This window comes from Rhinatrema bivittatum, chromosome 9 (genome assembly GCF_901001135.1).
Source record: "Rhinatrema bivittatum chromosome 9, aRhiBiv1.1, whole genome shotgun sequence".
In the NCBI taxonomy this organism is placed as follows: Eukaryota; Metazoa; Chordata; class Amphibia; order Gymnophiona; family Rhinatrematidae; genus Rhinatrema; species Rhinatrema bivittatum.
In genome coordinates this window covers 161830181-161852958 of record NC_042623.1, presented here as the reverse complement: position 1 = coordinate 161852958, position 22778 = coordinate 161830181, and the positions used below count along the sequence as shown (strand labels likewise).

Here is a 22778-nt window from a genome sequence, read left to right as displayed (position 1 = left end):
CTAGTCAAAGTTCCAGAAACTTTGACATAAGTTTTCCATGCCAGGCTCCATCCGATGATGTCACCCATGTGCGAGGACTACCATCCTGCTTGTCCTAGGAGAGAGGAAAGAAAGGGAAGATATGATAGAGATATTTAAATATCTTAGAGGTATCAATGTACAGGATGCAGGTCTCTTTCAATGGAAAAGAAACTCTTGAACAAGTGGTCATGAGATGATAGTGAAAGATGGTAGACTATTTCTTTATAGAAAGAATGGTGGATGTATGGAACAGCCTATCAGTGGAGGTGGTGGAGGTAAGAATATGTAAATTCAAAAAACATGGGACAAGCACAGGGGATCTCTGAGGAAGTGATAGGGATTGTATAGCTGAGCAATTGTGTGGATGGGCACACTAGCTAGGCCGTATGTTCTTTTGCTGCCATCATGTTTCTATGTAAAACACCAAGCCTCCATAATAGCTGATCCCTATTGTTTGTCACCTTTAGACAGTACCCTCTGTTTCCTGCAGCAGATATTTCAAAATTCCTAGGGAAGTGTTAGCAATTATGTGGCAAAATTCTATAAATTTGCATATGTTTGCATATTGGGGGTTTTGTTTTGTTTTTTTTACATTTTTGTGTCCAGTTATTTGGGTCTTTATTAGAGGAAAAAGAAGCTTAGTGATTTGGGCTTGGGAGAAAGAAGGAAAGGGATCTGGAAATGGAGAGGGGAGGATCTCAGAGGTGGGAAATGAAGACAGGATCTTGGGCAGGAGGTGTAGATAAGAGATGGAGGAAGGCAGAAGCACACAGGGAGGGGAGGATATAGAAAGGGCATGAGAGGAGGCATCAAGAATGGGCAAGAGAAGGGAGGATCGGCATTTAGGTGGGAAAAAATGGAGGAGAGGAAAAAGAGGAGAATGGTATGGGGTGGAGGAAGAAAGATTGGGGATGGGGAGGAGAAGGAAGGAAGGAAGAAAGGTCAGGGATGGAGGCAGGTCCTCAGATCTTGAGGGGAGGGGTAAGGAGAACCAGCAAGAGGAGAACTAAAGTACTTACCCTGGCTCTCCCCTCACATCTCAACCTTGGGTTCCTACCTTCTCTCTCCCCCCCTCTCTATCACCCTTCCCACCCCATACTCTTTCCTCTCCTTCTTTTATAGTACCCCATCCCCCCTACCCATACACACACCAATCCTTCCCCAACTCCTCTTTTATATGAACTGTTTCAGCAGCCCATCACACACCTCATCTTTCCTAGTTGCACACCTTCTCCCAGCCTCTTTCCCATGACCCTCCAACCTCTCTATCACAATCCCCCCCATCTTCCCAGCTTCTTCTTTTTCACACAAACACACCCATCACCTAATTACCTTATCTCACCCTCCTGTGCCATTCCCCCTTTTTCCCTTTTATTTATTTGCATTTGTTACATCAAGTAACATAGTAACATAGAAATTATGGCATAAAAGAACCAAAATGGTCCATACACGTAGAAACTTCAACAAAGGAGATGGCGAGAGAGGTTGTATGTTCCAGAGTTTTCTTCTTTGCCTCACTTCCTTATTTTGTGGTTTCCTATTAAGCCAATGTTTTTTTCCTTGTTAAATTATTATAATTGTGAACCATTGTGATGGCAAAACTGAACGACGGTATATAAAACTCTATAAATAAATAAATGTTATATTATTCTCATTGGGGCGGATTTTCAAAGGGTTACACGCGTAACCCCGAGAATCCACTCATGCGTGCGCCGAGCCTATTTTGCATAGGCTGGGCGATGCGCGCAATCCCCAGGACGCGCGTATGTCCCGGGGCTTGAAAAAGGGGGCGGGGAGTGGGCGGGGCCAGAGCCTCCAGGCACAGCGGCCATTTGCCACTGTGCCCGGGATCGCGGCCGGCGTGCGTAACCTACGCCTGCCCAGAGGCAGGCGCAACTTATCAGATAAAGGTAAGGGAGGGTTTAGGTAGGGCTGGGGGGGGGGGGGGGGCGGAAGGAAAGTTCCCTCTGAGGGCGCTCCAATTTCGGCACAAGTGTGCACCCCTTTGCGAGCGCCGACCCCGGATTTTATAACATGTGCCCCTATATAGATACATGGAATATTGTGTACAATTCTAGAAACCGCACCTTCAAAAGGATATAAACAGGATGGTCAGTGATCTTTGGTCTAAAGCATATGGGGATAGACTTAAAGAGCTAAACATGTATATCCTAGTGGATAGGTGAGATATGATAGAAATATTTAAATATCACAAAGGTTTCCATGCCCAGGTGGGCCATTAACAATGGAAAGGAGGCTTTAGGATGAGGGGTCATGAGATGAGGCTGAACGGAGGTTAGAATCAGGAGTAATCTTAGGAAATTAATTTTTTTTTTTTTACAGAGAGGGTGTTGGATGTGTGGAACAGCCTCCCAGTGGAAGCAGTGGAGACAATAACAGCATCTGAATTCAAGAAAGCATGGGCTAAATACAGGGGATCTCTAAGGAAGTGATAATTATAATGCTAAATTAAATGGATGGATGGGCAGACTGGATACGCTATACAGTATTTTTCTGCTGTCATATTTCTATGTTTCTAAAACACAATTTTAAGCATGTAAATGCTTTTTAAAATCAGGCCCAAAGGTTCTTGGCAAGACTAGTTGGTTGACATTTAAAGTTAAATAATATATTGCACTTATCCGCAAGATTTACCCATAGACCTGGATTATTATGATGTGTTCTCCACATGTGTTCTTCACATTCAGGGCTCCTGGTCCCTCAAGGAACACACACTATATCTAAATCTGGCATTAGAAGCAACTCTTTCAGAAATCAGGTGGCCAACAAACTTGTCCAGATAAATAGTTCTGTTCTACCAGAACAAGCAGGGAGAAATGGGCCTTCACCTACTGTGTCAGAAAACAGGCAAGATATGAAACTGGGCCATCTCTCACAGAAAAACTTTCAAACTGAGAAGTGGTACTACAGGACTCCATTTTGTTTTTATGGTAAACTATTACACTTCACAGTTCCATTTTTTCCCCAAGGGAAGCGGATTGGCAACCAGTGTTACCCTGGCTCTAACACAAAGGGCTTTAACATATCTTTCTAAGGTCAATCCTGCTTGGCATGACAGAAGAAAATACAATCTTCTACCCAACAGGAAATGGTGTGCTTTGTTACAAATTGCCAAGTTTATTCAGGATAAAACAAAAGGTGGCAGGACTTTCTAAGGGCTCAAGTCTGTTCCAAATAGAAGGTGGCAGCTCTTCTGCAATTCAAAGTATGAAGCGTTGCATTATCCTTATGGGAATGTGGCCTATGGAAGAATAGTAGAAGGGCAATTGACTAAGGTGGAAATCTGACATTATCTTACATAGGAATTTGGAATGTATGAGAAGCACCACCCTAATGTAAGATGGTTAAGTCACTAGGGCCTGGTGTAACAGCCACTAAAAATGTAGCCTTCCTGAACAGGTACTTGATTTCATAAGCAGGGGTGTTAGAAGGAGTTGGCAAGATGGGTGACTGCTGGGGCACCAGGCCTAGGGTCACCAACATGCTTAGCCAGGGGGTAGGACACTGGTGCTACATACCACCACTATAGCAGCAAGAGCTCTTCCGAGTAACTGCCTGGGGAACTAACTGGCCTATTGATGGGCTTGCTTACAATTCAAAGGCTCAAAAGGGGGCTTACATCAGCTGGTTTAGAACCATCTTGATGTGGAAAGCTTGTTGAGAAACTTCAACTGAAGCAAATACTAAATAAATCTGACATCTAAAAGCTGTACATATATTTTTTCTTCTACTTGGTGGGGATAAGCACCAATTGCACCCTAACAGAATTGGTTTTGGGGCCAGACTAAGAGAGACATAGACGGTTCTCAATCAGATTTTTTTGTTGGACAAGAGGGATCAAGGACCCTGCCCTCACACCAGATCTCCTCTATTTGAAACTGCAAGACTTCCTAGTGAATCCCTTTCTAGATGCCAGATAGATTCAAGAAACCTCATCCAAAAAACGAGTGACTGAATTGTATCCCCTTGAAAGTTGGAGTACAGCAACACCCCTAGTTTTGGGTAATTAAGATTTTGGAAGGACCCAATATAATCTGTTTCCTGTGGGACAGTTCTTGCAGGAACGGAAACCAAATCAGTTTCTGATAAAAAAAAAAAAAAAAAAGTGCTATGAGTATCAGTGTTTCCTGGAATCTTGTGAGTTTTGTCAAGCTTTTGTTACTAGGAATATCGGAGGATATGCATACAGACTTAACCTGAATAGAATGAAGAAAGCATCTGCAGCTAGTCTGCCTTGTGATCTCTTGAAACAGACAATTAGTGCCCTCTTGTTTAGGACTGTTGCAGACAAATCCACTTCAGGTGTGCTCTACTGGAAGAAGATTTTGCTTGCCAAATCCTTGATTATAAGAACATAAGAACATAAGAAAATGCCATACTGGGTCAGACCAAGAGTCCATCAAGCCCAGCATCCTGTTTCCAACAGTGGCCAATCCAGGCCATAAGAACCTGGCAAGTACCCAAAAACTAAGTCTATTCCATTTTACCATTGCTAATGGCAGTGGCTATTCTCTAAGTGAACTTAATAGCAGGTAATGGACTTCTCCTCCAAGAACTTATCCAATCCTTTTTTAAACACAGCTACACTAACTGCACTAACCACATCCTCTGACAACAAATTCCAGATTTTAATTGTGCGTTGAGTAAAAAAGAACTTTCTCCGATTAGTTTTAAATGTGCCACATGCTAACTTCATGGAGTGCCCCCTAGTCTTTCTACTATCCGAAAGAGTAAATAACCGATTCACATCTACCTGTTCTAGACCTCTCATAATTTTAAACATCTCTATCATATCCCCCCTCCCGCCGTCTCTTCTCCAAGCTGAAAAGTCCTAACCTCTTTAGTTTTTCCTCATAGGGGAGCTGTTCCATTCCCCTTATCATTTTGGTAGCCCTTCTCTGTACCTTCTCCATTGCAATTATATCTTTTTTGAGATGCGGCGACCAGAACTGTACACAGTATTCAAGGTGTGGTCTCACCATGGAGCGATACAGAGGCATTATGACATTTTCAGTTTTATTCACCATTCCCTTTCTAATAATTCCCAACATTCTGTTTGATTTTTGACTGCCGCAGCACACTGGACCGACGATTTCAATGTGTTATCCACTATGACGCCTAGATCTCTTTCTTGGGTTGTAGCACCTAATATGGAACCCAACATTGTGTAATTATAGCATGGGTTATTTTTCCCTATATGCATCACCTTGCACTTATCCACATCCCTGAGGCACTCCACTGTTTACCCTTTTCCACTGAGAAAATTGACCATTTAGTCCTACTCTCTGTTTCCTGTCTTTTAACCAGTTTGTAATCCATGAAAGGACATCGCCTCCTATCCCATGACTTTTTACTTTTCCTAGAAGCCTCTCATGAGGAACTTTGTCAAACGCCTTCTGAAAATCCAAGTATACTACATCTACCGGTTCACCTTTATCCACGTGTTTATTAACTCCTTCAAAAAAGTGAAGCAGATTTGTGAGGCAAGACTTGCCCTGGGTAAAGCCATGCTGACTTTGTTCCATTAAACCATGTCTTTCTATATGTTCTGTGATTTTGATGTTTAGAACACTTTCCACTATTTTTCCTGGCACTGAAGTCAGGCTAACCGGTCTGTAGTTTCCCGGATCGCCCCTGGAGCCCTTTTTAAATATTGGGGTTACATTTGCTATCCTCCAGTCTTCAGGTACAATGGATGATTTTAATGATAGGTTACAAATTTTTACTAAAAGGTCTGAAATTTCATTTTTTAGTTCCTTCAGAACTCTGGGGTGTATACCATCCCGTCCAGGTGATTTACTACTCTTCAGTTTGTCAATCAGGTCTACCACATCTTCTAGGTTGACCGTGATTTGATTCAGTCCATCTGAATCATTACCCATGAAAACCTTCTCCATTACGGGTACCTCCCCAACATCCTCTTCAGTAAACACCGAAGCAAAGAAATCATTTAATCTTTCTGCGATGGCCTTATCTTCTCTAAGTGCCCCTTTAACCCCTCGATTATGGACCAGTCTTGGAATCCAAGTGATAACTTAGTCAGTCTACGAGGATGTATGTAGCTCTCAGGAACATTCTGTGAGAGATAGCCCAGTTTCATATTTTGCCTGTTTCCTGACACAGTAGGCGAAGGCCTATTTCTCCCTGCTTGTTCTGGTAGAACATAACTATTTGTCTGGACAAACTGGCCACCTGATTTCTGAAAGAGTTGCTTCTAATGCCAGATTTAGATATAGTGTTTTTTCCTTGAGGGACCAGGAGCCCTGAATGTGAAGCCTCTTCAAGTGGGCTCCCAGCCCAAGCTAGATGCATCCAGAGTAAAAACAATTTGGTAAGAGAAAATTTGGAAGAATAATCACTTTGTCACATTGAATGGGAAAGATATCAAAACAAAGTCTTTGAGCATCTCTGTAATATGGATGTGATCATAAAGATTTTGTGTAGCTTGATTCTACCAAGACTTTAAAGACCATTAGGCCTATCTCATATGGAGATATAACACAGGAGTAATGTACACTATGGAGAGCAATAGGTCCAGCATTCTCAATATGGACCAAGCTGATGTTTGTTAACTGTTCATTTTCTCTCCCTCTGTAGCCATATATTGTTGGCTCTGCTGGTTGGAAGAAAGGTTATGGCCTGAGTTGTTTCCAGCAGTGACCCAATAAATTCCAAATGAGATTGCAGGCTCTGATTAGACTTGGGGTAGCTAATGACAAAACCAGTGCCTATAACATCAGGATAGTAATTCAATAAATTCCAAATGAGATTGCGGGCTCTGATTAGACTTGGGGTAGCTGATGACAAAACCAGTGCCTAAAACATCTGGATGGAAACTCACACTGATTTTCTTGCCCTGAGGCAAACATTGGGTGAGTTGATTTGTCTATCCAAGGGGAAGAGAGCTTCTAGCAGAGTGAGACACTACCTGAGTGAGTTGCTGAGAGTTGAGCTACTGCAAGAAGTAAATTTGCTTAACATTTTCCCTATTACTAAATTTTATCATTTTACCATCCTATATTTTTGGGAAGAAAAAAAAGGGTATGTAATCTCAAAGGGATTACTTAATCCTATTAAAAAAGGGCTGGGGCCTAGCTGGTTGTATAAATTGAAATTTCCCTGTGAAAGCCCACTACTCGAGCAGCAAGCATTTCTAATATAGTGAGACAATAGTTGAGTAAACTGCTGAAAGTCAGGCTACCATGAGATTTGGGCTATAAGTAGAAGAGGCAGCTCAGGGGGTTAGGTACTAGGTTATTACGCCCAAGGGAGAAGCTAAGTCCTTATTAATAAATTCTTAACCTAAATCTCTAAGACTACACAGTTTACCATTTTAAGGAACTTAAATTTTCTTAAGCATCCCCATTCCTTTTAATAACTATATAAGAAAAATAAAGATGCAAACAGAAGTCTGGCAGCAGGATGAAGGTTATCCAGTCTTTTGCACTGACTAGTGACTACTACATGTACAATTATCTGACTGTTGAGGACAAAACGAGTATGATCTCTGGAGACCAGAGAGGCAGACTTGGAGGAACCTAGGCAGTCAGAGAGGGTATATAGAGGATCTCTTAAGGGACATAATAGTAGTCCCTTGTCCATTCAGGCAGCATCTATGTTTCTTGGGATAAAAAGTCACAAGGATGGAGATCAACACCTTGGAGACACAGAACATGACCTGTAGCTGTGAACTGCCTTCCGGGTGATGCGTTATCATCTTCTCCAAGGTTGCATCTCCAGGGGTTTGTGCCCAGGAAGGTAAGGATAGAATTGCTCTTGTTATTTATTTATAGACATTCAACATACTGCCTTTATCCATGAGTAGCCTCAAGATGGATTACAAAACAAGTTTTAACTCAGTTACAATACATTGCTTGAAGGTCATTTACAATCACAGATGAATCAAATTTACATGGACAGCACGGAGAGCACAGTGTGTATAATTTATAGTCCTTACTTGATAGTTCAGATAGATAGGTCGGAATTGATGATTTGATTAAGAATTTTGATAGCTGAGTGACAAGTGGCCATAAAGATTGCTTGGTAACTTGCCTGCTTGGTGTGAAGGTAGCATCTTCACACCAAGCAGGATTGTAGATAGGATTTTTGCACTTAGATGGGATTTTAGAATGCACTGGGGAGCCAGTTATCACTGGCCCATGTGGGTACCAATGACATAGAAAGATACAGGAGGGCGGTTCTGGAGGCCACATCTAGGCTTCTAGCTAGAAAATGGAAATCCAGAACCACCAGTGTAGCATTCTCAAAAATGTTTGTTGTTCCAGGCACATGACCTCTGAGACAAGCTGAGTTCAGGAGTAACAACATGTGGATGAGACAATGGTGCAGGAAGGAAGGCTTTAGGTTCATTAGGAACTGGGGAACCTTTTGGGAAAAATAATTCTATTCCTTCAGGAGGGGGTCCACCTTAACCAGAAAAGGCTTGGCTGCTGGCAGTAGTAATTAAAAAGGAGATAGTTTTCAAACTACTTCATGGGGGAAAGATGTCAAGTTGCTCAGCAGCAGATGATTCAGAGTGAAGTATCTTCAAAGAATACTGTTAAAACAGGAAAAAAAAAGTATCCTGATAGTAAGGCTGTGGGAAAAGTCAGGGTAGCTCAGGTGGATTTAAATGAACAGCAAACAAATATGAAGGATTCCAAATTATTTGAATCAATTGCTAATAAGTGAATTGTGACTAGGAATAAAAAATACATTTACATACAAATACCAGAGTCTATAAAAATAAAATTGGCACTATGGTGGCACCACCTCCATGGAATGGATTACTTATCTCCTGAAGAATAAGGTCACTCAGTATGATCGGATCTGGGAACCTTATGGACTTGGTGTAGATCTTTTGTGTGATTTATTTGGCTACTATTTAGGATCAACTGAACCAGTAGATCAGTATTTTGGTTTTTGAAATTTGAACACTTTACAGACACAAGTAACCTGGGCATTTTAACAGTTTGGTGGTGCCTGTAATAAAAAGTAAAAAAAAAAACAAAAAACGATCAGAGAGCTACAGAGTATGGTATCAAATAAAGATAAAGATATAATATGCATGCATAGGATCTAGTGAAAAGAGGATAATCAATAAGACACTGGGATACCAGGATACAAATGTATCAACATTGCAGTAGTAGTGGGGGGTTACGTGATTGGGGCTATTTTCAGACAGCCCACAGAGACATTGCCACCATAGGCTTGCAAGATTATTATCAAAGAGAAACTCCATGCAGGATTTCCCTTTAAGTTGAGCTGGTAGCAGGTAAAGGGCACTATTCTCAACACATACATATTCACCTGCTTTGAAGCATATACAAATGAACTCATAGGAAAGCAGGCATAGTGTTTTCAAAATGAAAGCCCTGCACGTAATTTGCCTCCCTTGACCTAGCCCTGCTTCTTTTCAACTATGGGTAGAAGAACCCAAGTTGTCATCAACATAGGCCCTTTTGCCCGCATTAAACAGCTCTTTACCCAGGGAAAAAGTTTGAAAAATTGCCATCCAAATGTTAAGAATGGCACAAAAGTAGGATAAAAGCTCTGCAGAAAGGAAACTGCATTCTGGAATCTCCATAAACAGATATTCTAGATGTCATGGAGAAGGTACAGCAGTGGGGAGTACACTACTGTCCATCTGATCAGGATGGTGAAACAGACTGAAATGAAAACAGATTAGACAAGCTAGTAAAAGTGGAAACAATAGTAATGAGAGATTTATTTTTATTTTACAAAATTCATACAAGCAGCAAGCATTTGCATTGTAATAATCAATTATTCCAAAAGAGAATATATAAGTAAAAAAAAGTAAAAAGAAATAAAAGGTTACCTTCTACTAGATAATTGCAACTAGTCTTCACTTATTGAGAAGGGGAAGAGAAAGAAGTTAATATAGGAAAAAAAGTGTCATTAAACCCTACATACTATAATATATATATCCTACAGAAACCTTATACTATCTAACACTGCCTGCCAAAATAGCAATATAAAGGAAGTTTTATTTAACCTCAATTTTTATCAATTAGAAATGTCTTAAATATAAAGGATCCATGATAACAAATAAGAAATAGCACACTTGTACTGGAACTTAAAAAAAAAAAAAAAAAAGGAAGCCCCAAATGTAATGGGAAAGTTCAATTACTCCAGTATTAATTATTTGGGTAGAAGTCTATGGAGGTAATCTTGATGTCATAAATTACTGCTTCAAGATGTTGTTGGTACTGGAAACAATGAGAGACAGAACTACTTTAGTTCTCAGGGGATTTGTATTTTCAATTTTATTTCTGACCTTTCCAAACCTGAAACCAAGGTGAGTTGCATTCAGGTGTAGTAGGTATTTACTTGCCCCGAGGGCTTACAATCTAAGGGCTTGATTTACTAACCTTTATCTCATAGTTACAGACTGGGAAAAAAAAGGCCTTAGTAAATGATGCCCTATGCTTGTACCTGAGGCACTGGAGAAAAAAAAAGTGACTTGCTCGAGGTCATAAAGAGCATCAATGAGAAGCAGGACTCAAACCCTGGCATCCCTGGTTCTCAGCCTGCTGCTCTAACCACTAGGCTCCTCTTCTGTGTGGGATCTGGTGCAAAGGTTAATGGTGATGAGAGCCAAGTAGCAATATAAATTATAAATTTTACATAATCACCTGAGGGAAAATAATAAAACAACTAAAGTAGCATTTGACTTTAAAAAAAGGACACTATTATCCTTTCCCCTGTGCGTTCTGATATAGTGCTCCTCCACACAGAATGACTCAGATGAGCATGTGTTCTAAATCATGATCATCATTTTTTCCCCTCCAACCAGCAAGAACATATCTTCTTCACAAACCCCCATTTTCCATACCACTACCTACTTCGGTATCTAATCTCTTGCTGCAGGACACTTGAGACTTTCTCACTTATACGTTATAATTTTTATGCTCAATAAGACCTGTCAACTTAATTGTTTAAGTCTTTTTTTTTTTTTTTTCTCCTTTATCTTTTGGTCATCAATGTTACAACGTTATTGTTAAATTTTGAACTTATGTACACTGTTCCAAGTTTCATAACCTTGTTCTATGTAATGCCTTTTGGCAATTTTCATGTTCTGTTTCAATGTAAACCGATGTGATCTTTATTTCATAACACCGGTATATAAAAATATAAAAATAAATAAATAAATAAAATCTACATACTATTTAATTATTCCTTTTACTATTCTTAGGCTTTTATCCTGCTTTTTTTCTTAGGGAACTGTAGGGTAAATTCCATCACCCTAAACAAGGATGTGCATCGTTGAACTTGAGGCCTGCTGCTATCCACACAGACTGAACCAAAACGAAGGATAAGCAACACAAAGATGGAATCTTCAGCCAAATGATAATCTTGGCAACTTCATATGAGACTGTGATTCACACAGAGGAGAATAAACTGTGATTGTTCTTCCATATCAAACATTTGTCAGCACCTCACAATGTGAGAAGAGAACCTTGGACAAGAACTGAATAAGTCCTTGGTGAAAACTTTGTATCTAGCCATGAGACCAGCTATGAATGGGTAATGTTCCACACATGCCTGATGATGAATTTCATGAAAATATTCATATGCATCTGGACTCAGACGACAATTTGCATTCCACCAATCCTGTGTCTACAGAAAGTGGTAATATTCAATCAAGATCAATATTGGATCATATGGAACTGAAAATGCAATGAGGTTCTGAACAGAGAAAATTACACAGACTGTGGATTATCCTGGAATGTTGTCCAAAAAGGATTTTATGCCCTAGAGCTGTGCTTCCAGAGCTTTGAATGCTGCAGTGCATTAGACCTACTAGAGTAAGACCTAAGTTTCATGCTCAGCAGCCTGCTCCATATCCAAGAAGCAAGTATTTTGCCAACTATCCCTTGAAAGGACTAAAGTTAAGAACTTCTTTACCCTATTCCTGCTGATATATCTCACAGAGAAGTCTGTGAGACCTTTGGGTTCTGTCATCCGCCACATGGGTTTGCTGGATTCATCCTGTGTTGTTCAGACATATCCTGGACTGCTATAGGAATTTGACCCACAACGGTTAAGGGTGAGATGAAACTGTCTTAATTACCTTTCAGCTGGGTTAACTGGTTTGGCAATTATGTTATTATCAAATGCAAAGTTGGGTTTGACAATACCGCATAAGTTCTGTTTATCTTTCATTACAGTGCTTTGCTCTGGGAAACTGTAAAACTAAAACCAAAAACAAAGAAGAGAAATATCTGTACCATATTAAACCTTGTATATTTATGCTACTACAATAAAACTGATTGCTTACCTCACAAAATGTATAAGCAACTGCTCCCTTAAAACTAATGAATTTGCATCAGCAGATTTGATGTAATTCTTTTAATCAATTGCAGTTATCCACCAGAGATATTTCTACAGAACTCAGTGGCTTACAAAATTTCAATACAACATACAATTTAAAAAAATACAATGCAAATTTTAAAAAATGAAAAAAAAAAAATAAAATAAAAACCAAACCATCCCAAAAACTGAAAAAATTTCCAATCTATTTCTCTCGCAGGACTGGAAACAGCTTAACCTACCAGGATCCCCAGCTGATGTTAAAAGTCCAGATCAGGCTACCTCAATGATCCCAAAATGGAATGCCCTCTTAGGATGGCCCCTTTGGAATATTACCATTTCTGGTGTTGAGAAACCTGGGGCAAATGTTCCAACAAATTCCTATCTCCTCCTCACCTCTACTTTTTTGCTATCCATGAGGAAGCTATAGCAAAAGCAATGTAGATGTCTTTGATCTAGCCTAAAATCTCTATGATCAACAAACTTGTGGTGAGTTTAAATAAATTAAACTTTCCTTTTATGAAGGTTGTATACACAAACATCTTCAATCCCTGCCCATGGCTGTTTAGTTCATTCTTGTTCTTCATGTTTAATGAGGACACTAAATATTTCTCACTTCTCTGAAATGTACCAGCTCCAATCAGACTTTTCCCTTAACTTTTTCTACTTCCCCATCCACTCTGTCAAATAATCCCAGAATAAATCAGCAGTTCCACATGTCCATATACCCTTCTTACACAGGACCGCAAACATATAATTGATATTTTGACCCACCCTTATATCCACCACATATTTATTCTTTTCAGTATTAAACTGATGGACAGAGAGAGAGAGAGAACAGAAGAAGTGTCATGCTGAGTCAGACCAGGTCCATCGAGCCCAGCATTCTGTCTCAGATAGGAATTAATATGAAAAGTCTTCCTGGATTCAACCTTGTGATCAATAACTAAAATGACTAGGTTATTGTACTGCTCTAATAACTGGAAGTCCTAGATTCCATCTTCAGGGCTACTGCAGTAATTGGCCTGCAATTATATCATTCAGAACCCAGAAATTAAAGTCAGATCAAGTCAGAATTTAATTACACTTTCAAGGGAAATAAGGTGTTAATAGCTCTATAGTGAACAGTAGTGAAACAATCCCCCAGAACAATACCAACTGCACTATTAACACCATTTTCTTTTTTTTTTCTTTTTTTTTTTTTTTAGAGGAAATGTGAAACCAAATTACTAACTGCTCTATGGACTTTACAGCACCATGTTACTTTTCACAAGTATAAAAATACTCCTCTCAATGTTAAGGCTACATTCCAGCATGGGTTGCGAGTTCTGTTCTACAATTTCCCTTGTAAAATTACCCTCACCAGAAAAATAAATCCTGTTTAATATAGTAACCAATGTATCTTTTCATAAATGCCACAGTGCTTTGCATAAAGCACTATGCACAGGACTGGCTCTAGATTAACAGGTGCCCTGTGCAAAAACTGAAATTGGCCCCCTGGCAGCAGCTCCGGGACAGCACTCCCTCCTTTGAAAGTATCAGTGGCTCCAGCACAGTATATCCATACTCCCCCTTACCCTCCTCTGCCAGCAACAGTATCCCCTCTGCCCTACTCTTCACAGTGCCCAACATCCCCCTCTCTCTCTTCCCAGCTTCCTTCTTTGTCCCTTCTCCTGCGCAGCAGAATCCCCCTCTTTTTCTCATTTCTCTTCCTCCCTTGCAAGCTTATCCCTCATCTACCACCACTTATGGAAGCTTCCTTCCTCCTGCAGTGTTCCTGAACCTCTCTGCTTGCAGACATTATATGCAAGGGTACAGGAAGAAGGGGGTGTGGCTGCACAGGTCCATCCCCCCCCCCCCCCCCAAAAAAAAAAAGCTAGCCCTGACTATACAAATTCTTGAACACCAATATAGGTAAAATAAGGGGAAAATGCCCAGGTAGTTATGAAGGCTTATGGTGCTCTGCCTGAAATGAAGACCCAAAGGAACAGAAGGAAAGTGCCATATCAAAAAAAAAAAAATAGTGCTGGAAGCAATTTAATGAAATGTTCAAATTATTTAATGGAATAAATTCTAATTTTTGCATATCAATATTTTAAAAATAAATAAAAGTGTCTATATTATTTCAGTTCTTCAGATTAGGGAATCCTATCCCTGGCAGAAATCAGCACAGTCTATAAGCAATAAATACATCACTTAATCCAAATCATAAATTAGGATAAATACTGAGACTTCCACAATAGAGAGGCTGCCCTCATGTTCCTCCCAGGGGCTCTTCAGAAAGAGGACGGCCTTAGGCCTAACAATAGAAAATAAGATTTTTTTCCCTCCATGCTAAAATGTGTCTCCACTCGTTTCTGTACCAGGAAGCAAATATACAGCTAACAGACAAAAACTGAAGCAAAAGCATACACTCATTGCAAATCTCATCCTTTATAGCCCTAACGGTCACTGCTGACATCACCAAGGCTTAAAGGTACAAGCATACTATACAGTCACCCTCTATTACTAAAACAAATGCAACCTATTGCTTTCTATGGGCAGAGGTTAAGTATGGTGGTAGTTAAGTACAGTTCTATATTTAGATCTGGAGGATCATGCATTTGGGACCAGGGTATACAGGAGAAGCAGCTTGAAATTATTTGCATGCCTTGATTATATTGCTATTTGTGTGGGTATTGTGTCATAAAGAGCATATGAGAAATGGTACAAATGTATGTGTCTGTGTCCTTATCAGTCTCCAACTGTGACTTTCTAATGCTGGTCAATTTTCATTCATGGCATGCTTATGTGGGCTTAAATGTGAGAATGGACATCATTTTGCTGCATCTAATAAAGCTCACATATGTGCATAATTTTCCAAAGCCAAGAAACTGGAAACAAAGTTGTGTGTGTAAATATCTACAGCACCTGAATGGAATCCTTTTTGAAGTGGCAAAAAGGTGAAACTAAATAAATAAATAGAAACAGGGAAGAGATGGAAATTGGCATCGACAGAAGAAATTCTCCACATACTGCAAAGAATGCCAAAAAAGAGGGGGGGGGGGTGGGTAATGGTGATGTCAGTATTACAAGACAGAAAATGGGAACCAGCATACAGATTAGAGTTGCTAAATGTCTAGCACGATGCCAAGTGCATGATGCCAGGATGTACCAGGCACCCCCCGCCGGTTCAGGAGAACGTATGTAGAAATAAAAACTATAATTTTCACCACTGTCCATACAGAAAAATGGATTCTTACATCACATTTGGACACTTGGCCTGTATGTCAGAGATGCTGGACTTCTGACAAAGCTGCAGTATGTGACTGACTTATTTCCTGTGCCAAGCACACTGTTTGTCTAAGCCCCTTTTTTCAGAATGAAATCTTCTCTCAGCAATTAGAAGAGGGACAAGACAATGCAGACCTGCTTTGTGTACATGACAGTAGACAGGCCTGAAGCTTCAGCCAAGCTCAGAAGTACCTGGCAACCCAGCCTCCAATCCAGAGAGGAAACTATCAGATCTAAGTCAACACCTAGGTTAGCTGCCATGCAGCAGAAGACAGGCCTTCTGGAAGGGGGGTAGCCAAGAGATCAAGCAGTCGAAGTGAAGAAAGGACCAAACAGAATTTTACTCTGTCCCTGTTTTTATAAGCATGAAGCTACTGAATATGCATATGCTAGCCCTTAAAATCACCTTGGAAGACGGGCTTGGCTAAGAAGATTCCATCCACACCATCAAAAAGGTATCCGAGGCATCATTTCCAGCCCCGCCCTGCAACTAAACTGCCAGACGAGATTCAGTGTCCTGTAACTCTGCATGTAAGAGCATCTCAAAATATGCTATTTTAGCCACAGTTAAACTTGCCTGATTCTTCTCAAGGAACTAGGTACATCCTCTGCCCTTCATCCAAATACAGAGATGCACATCCTGCTTCCTAATGACAGAGACAGTGTTCGGGACTTCCAGCTTCTCGCACAGCTCAAGGGACAAAAAGCTATAAAGTAGAAAGACTGAAGGGATTCAATTTCTGGGTTTTGTCTAAGGGCTAGTAAGTTAGAACTGTTTATGATTTATAAGCAAGTTCCAGCTAAAGTGATGTGTTATGTTTCTTCTGATTTATTCATACCTACCAAACTAATCACCATAAGTGTTAAGCATGTATTATAAATGTCTAAGATTGCTAAGTTGTTAGTGTTTGTTTTGGTAATCTAATGCCTTGAAATAAATCTTTATTCTGAGACAAACAAGTATGAGCTCCTGAGCTAATCTGATTGTATATAAAGATAAAATAAGTTAATTTCTGTGCACTGATAGTTCCCATAGGAAGAGGGAAGAGGGCAGTATCTAGATTGCAGTTTAGGCTTATAAATCCTTACAGGAAGGAGGAGACACCAAGCCTACCTGCAGGCGACGTTGGCAATCTGAGCTGGCCCATCGCTCCCTTTGATCCCAGCAAATTAAGTCAGGCATGGGGCTGACCACAGCACCAAACTGGCGCTCCATTCTCTGGCCCTCTCAGTCCATGCAGCCAATGTGACTTGCTTCTGGGTTCAGTGGGCCACACACCATGCCGGGAAGGGGCACACAACCAGCAAGATCACTTCCAGTTCATCCAAGTGTAATCCTCCTCCAACATGCCTGCCCCCCCCCCCCCCCCAGACAGACATACTTTGATGGCCCAGGGACTGATTAGGCCATTTTAAATAAAGCAGGGGAAGGTGGAAAATTATAGCATAGGATAAAGGTCAACTCATCGAAGAGACTTAATTGAGAGATTGAAGTATTAGTAATTAAATTTATTTTTTATGAGCTGATTTTCAGTGGAAATTGTGATGTTAACATATAAATCCCTCTGTGCAATGTAACAATTTCAGTGCTTTCGATTATGGGATAAAGGATGACATCCAGCCAGATCTTAGTTGGCCTCTTCCTCCTTGCTCCCACACCATGTTTCTACTCCAGCCTCAGACCGGTAATTTACTGCAGCAGGGCCCCAAATTCTTCCTGCTTGAGCACCAGGTAAGTCCATCCCCTTTTTGACTGCCTCTGCTTCCTTCCAAAAAATAAAAAAAACTTTATTAAATTTAAAACTATTGTACCAGGCCAGTGGGGCACCTTACAAAAAAAAGAGCTTCCCTTTTAAACCTCAGCTTTTACAGACTCTAGTTATCCACAGGCTTCTCAGAAAGGGAAATAAGGCACCCATGCCCAGTCAGTTCAAGCCAGTGACCCCAGCTTGCTGTGCACCTATCGGAGGAGGGGGCTATGTCCATCAGAGGTATTACCAGTGGCAGGATGAGCATGTTGACTCAGTTGCAAACCAGCATTACCCTCCCCTTTGTGTTTTCTGGTGAGATGGATGTGCAGAGCAGAGCTAGGAGTGCTCAGTGAGGAGTTAAGGCTGGATCCTGTACCATGGCAGCAGATGCACCCGGCAGGTGATTAGAGGAGGAATAGGCATACAGGGCAGGGCACTTTTTGCCTGCCCAATGTTTGCCAGTGCTAATAGTGGCTGCAGATATAGGAGCAGAGCATGGGCATGCCCACTTTGGTAGGGGAAGGTGGGGTAAGCCACTCAGTCAGTACATTCCTGCCTTTCAAATGAGGCAGTGAACTGCAGACAAATAAAGTGCATCCCATGGAGGACGATCCACCTATTGAGTTACAGGAAAAGGCTCAGCAGCCCTTTCAGCCCCCACAGGTGCCAGCTTGGGATCATTATGGGACAGGCCAGACTTTGTGGCTTATCCTTCAAGCTTTATGCCCCATCAGGGTGCACATGCAGGGCATGGGTACCTGGGAGCAGCTCAAGCAGGGTGGTTAGGCCCCAGATTCCTACCTCATAACCTATACTAGGGCAAGAGCAACCACTGGGCTTGGGTTATCAGCCTCAAGCGCAGGTTAGTACCTTTACAGAGCAATCACAACAGAATCTTCAAGTAGGTTCCCCAACCAGTCCAGCAGCCCAACCCTCATAGAGTGATGATCACTTCAACAGCAGCGACAACAGGACAGAGTAACTGGGCCATACCCAGTAGGAACCGGTTGATGGTGAGCTGAACACTGTATCTGGAACGCAGCCCTTATATAGGAGTCCATAGGTTGGACATGAGGTACAGGCATTGAAAGAAAGGCATAGTCACAGGAGTAGGAGTAGTTGCCATAGCTCAAGGTCCTTGAATGAGTAGAATTTCTTTTCCAGTGCCACTGGGTCTAGAGCGGGGGGGGGGGGGGGGGGGGGGGCGGGTGAACTCCAGTTCTCAAGAGTCACAAACAAATCTGATTTTCAGGATATCCACAATGCATACACATGAGGTATATTTGTATATAATGGAGGCAGTGTATGATTGTATATTCATTGCGGATATCCTGCAAACCAGATCAGGCTGTGGCTCTTGAGGATCAAAGTTGAACACATCTGCTCTAGAAGATCTTCAGTGACCAGAACGGAGACAGCTGTCACCATGGTGGCATCTGGCCTCCTAGTACAAGGCAGCACAAAGCAGGTTAAAGGAGGGTGGCAGAAACAAAAACAAAAAAGACAGCATCAGCTTCTTTTAAAGGGTAAGAAAGCCGCTAGGAGTATCAATTCATGGGTTAAGTCATTTACAAGGTTGGCACACATCCTCAGCAGGGCAGACCCTTCCCAACAATTGCTATGTGGTCCTAGTTAGATACCATTGTGTGCCCATTCCACTTATGATAAATTTGCTTTGCTCAACTATGAGGAGTGGAAAGAATGGCAGACAGACCAGGTATGTTTTGGGGTTCACATGATGTTGAGTTGTGGCTAACACAGATTTCTACTAGGCTAATAGGATATTGGTACCCCCAAACATGTGCCCAACTCCCGTGAACAGAAGAAAATGCCATGAGAAGCAGCTTGGCCACATTGGACGCATGTTGGTGTATCAAAAGAAGTAGGCACTTGGCCCAAGACTGCAAATACAAGCACATTTATACCTTTTGTACCACCCTTTATCCAGCCTCACAACGCTCCAAAAAAGTAGAAGGTGAAACAGGTAAATAGCAACCTCAGTTGTGGCTGGGATCCCTCTCTACGACAATAAGCAGCAATGAGTCCAGTTTTGCAGCTACTCCCAATAAGGGAGCTACTATTGCAGGAATACAAATATGGTTTCAGGATTCCTTTTACAGGACCCTGGTGTTCACCCCCTACCTTTAATGATCATTCGGCTTTATACTTTGAAAATGTCATTCACCAGAAGATGCTGACTGAGTTAAGATTAGATGTGTGGCACAATATTCATTAGGAAGCCTTTTCCACAGATGATCCTAGCTCTTGCAACAGTGATCCTGAAGAAAGCAGAGTTGCTTACCTGTAACAGGTGTTCTCCCAGGACAGCAGGATGTAGTCCTCACATGTGGGTGACGTCACTGGACAGAGCCCTATCAGGGAAAACTTTTCTGTTAAAGTTTCAAGAACTTTTGACTGGCACATTGAGCATGCCCAGAATGCCATGATCCCTGTAGCCACAGGGGTCTCCCTTCAGTCTTATTTGTAGTAAAAGGTGCGAGCAAAAAAATAAAATAGTAAAATGTTTCAGATCCAACTCCACGGGGTGGCGGGTGGGTTTCTTGAGGACTACATCCTGCTGTCCTGGGAGAACACCTGTTACAGGTAAGCAACTTTGCTTTCTCCCAAGCCAAGCAGACTGATAGTCCTCACATGTGGGTGATTAGCAAGCTACAGGCCGACTCATATTTGTTTGGACCAACAGTGTACAAACTTGTGCAACAGGCACAACAACTGGCATTCTGTTGGAAAAAATGAGGCAGCCTGAAAATCACAACAGATTGATGTGGAAGGAGTTGGGATTATACTAGAAATAAGTTCTTTAAGACGGATTGGCCAAAGGCAGAGGGGTAGATCTTAAAAAAATACGCGCGCGCGAACAAAAGTAAGCCAGATTTTAAAAGATTGTTCACATGAGCTCCCCAATCCAAGTTGGATGCATCTGTGGTTAAAGTTACTTGCGGAACTGGTTGCTGGAAAGGTAGACCTGTTAGCAAGTTGGTTTTGTTTGTCCACCAGAGAAGCAATAACCATAGTTAGTGGGTTACATGAATCTGGGATGAAAGAGGTTGAGTGGCCTTGGAGCTACTGAGATTTCAAAGTCCACTGAGTTATTCTCATGGCCGTCTGGCCATAGGAGTGACGTGGACCATGGAAGTCATGTGGCCCAGCAACGTTAGGAATTGATGGGCTGAGGCCGTTTGTTTTGTGTGCAGAAACGAAGTAAGCTTGGAGAGTGTGACTGCACGGTCGTTGGGCAGGAAGGCCTTTGCGACTGTGGTGTCCAAATCTGCTCCAATGAAGGTAAGGAGGTAAGATGGAGACAGGTGGGATTTTTGGTAGTTGATGAGAAATCTCAATTAGTGTAGCAGATTGATAGTGAGCTTGAGAGCATTGAGAGTCCCTTGCTTGGAATGGCTTTTGATCAGCCAGTCGTCCAGGTAAGGAAAGACGTGCATGCTGTTCTTTCGTAGATGGGCCGCAGCCATTGCTAGGCACTTTGTAAATACATGGGATGCAGAGGAAAGTCCGAAAGGCAGAACTAAAAATGTTGATGTCCCACTATGAAACGCAAGTATTTGCGGTGATGTGGGAATATTGGAATGTGAGCATAAGCATCCTGAAGATTCAGAGAACAGAGCTAATCTCCTGTTTGCAGAAGGGGAAGCATGGTGCCCAGGAATACCATTCTGAATTTTTCCTTCTGTAGAAATTTGTTGAGATTGCAGAGGTCTAGAATGGGGCGGAGACCGCCTGATTTCTTTGGAATGAGAAAGTAGCAGGAGTAGAACCCTCTGCCCTTCTGTGCCCGGTGAACGGCTTCCACAGCCCTGGTGCTCAGAAGGGTGGACAGTTCTGACTCTAGAAGGATAGTGTGATCTTTTTGCATCCACAGGGGACTGGGTGGTGAATCCGGGGATACCATGATGAAGTTTAGATGGTATCCCTGGGTTATGATGGATATAACCCATTGCTCTGTGGTAATGCTGAACCAGTTGGTTATGAAGTGGTTAATGTGACCTCCTACTGGCAAGTCTGGTTTTGGATTTGTGGAATGGCTGCTGTTCCCTGGATAGACTTCAAAATCCAGAGACTTGGAAGGTTTGCGGGGCTGGCTAAGGCCTGGATGGCTTGGGCTGTCGTGGATGCCCTCTCTGAGGTGGTTTGGTTTGTTTCACGCAAGATGTAGGTGGATAGTACCAGCGTGAGCGATAAAACAGTCTCCTGGGGTCCCTTCTTGTGGTTCTTCTTGCAGAGGAGGGAGCATCTGTAGTAACTGTGGACAGCTGACGCAGGATCTCGTGATGGTCTTTCAGTTGAGCCATTGCGTCCTGTATCTTGTCACCGAATAGATTTTTTCCAGTACAAGGCAGGTCAGCAAGTTTGTCTTGGACTTCAGTTCGTAAATCTGATGCTTTAAGCAAAGCCCACCTTCTGGCGCTGATTCCTGGTGCTGATAAACGAGAAGCAGTCTCAAAGGAATCATAAGCAGTCCTTACTTCATGCTTTCCCGCCTCAAGGCCTTTCCTTAGTATGGCATTGAGGTTATCTTGATGCTGTTGGGGAAGAGTATCAGCTATTCCCTGAACTTGCTTCCAGAGATTCCTCTGATATTGTATCATTTAGAGTTGATATGCAGCTATGCATGACACTAGAATAGACCCCTGAAAGATTTCTGACCTAAGATGTCTAGGAATTTTTGGTCTTTTCCAGGGGGAGATGAGGAGTGAGGGCGTAGTCTCCTGGTCTTTTTCTGCACGGATTCAACTACCACTGATTGATGGGGTAGTTGTGGCTTTTGGAATCCTGGAGTATGTTGGACAAGATACGTTGCATCTGTCTTCCTATTCACTGGTGGGACAGTGCAGGGATGCTCCCATAGACGATGTTGGAGGTCCAAGAGTACCTCGTGGATGGGAATAGCCATAATTTCTTTGGGAGCATCCATAAATTGGAGGACTTCCAATGTTTTATGACGTGTGTCTTCTTCTGTGACCAGATCAAAGTGGATTGTCTTTGACATTTCCTTTCTAAAATTTGCAAAGGAGAGGTCTTCTGGAGGAGATGGTTCTGATAGTATGTCCTTCGTAGAACTGTTGGTGTCAACATCCTCCCATGAGTCATATGGGTTCTCTGGCTGAGATCCAGAGGGAGGGAAAAAGGCTGGTACTGTAGGACGTGTTAATCGACGGATCCCTCAATGGAGGAAGCGGTGGCACCGATGAAGGTTTCAGCAGCATCGAAGGTATCGAGGGGAATCATGGGCGTCTCTGTCCCGAGAACCCCGACGAACCAGGAATCTGTTCCGTATCGGTGGATGCGGTGCTGGAAGAGGACTGGAGTCCGAACCTTCGTCTTCCGAGGACCCTGGAATGGGTA

At 42.0% G+C, this 22778-nt stretch overlaps 1 protein-coding gene across 4 annotated transcripts in view; it reads right to left on the bottom strand.

Moving 5' to 3' along the window:
• The window catches only part of WDR33 (WD repeat domain 33), a 414563-nt gene that overhangs the window by 129078 nt on the left and 262707 nt on the right, over nt 1-22778 (bottom strand). The window contains exon 8 of one of the 4 annotated variants that reach the window (XM_029615299.1): nt 17101-17414. The exons of the other annotated variants lie outside the window; for them this stretch is intronic. Within the exon in view, the coding sequence (XP_029471159.1) occupies nt 17326-17414 (89 nt within the window). The 3' untranslated portion in view covers nt 17101-17325. Of the gene's footprint in view, nt 1-17100; nt 17415-22778 lie in introns of those variants that run through there. 4 annotated transcript variants of the gene reach the window in all.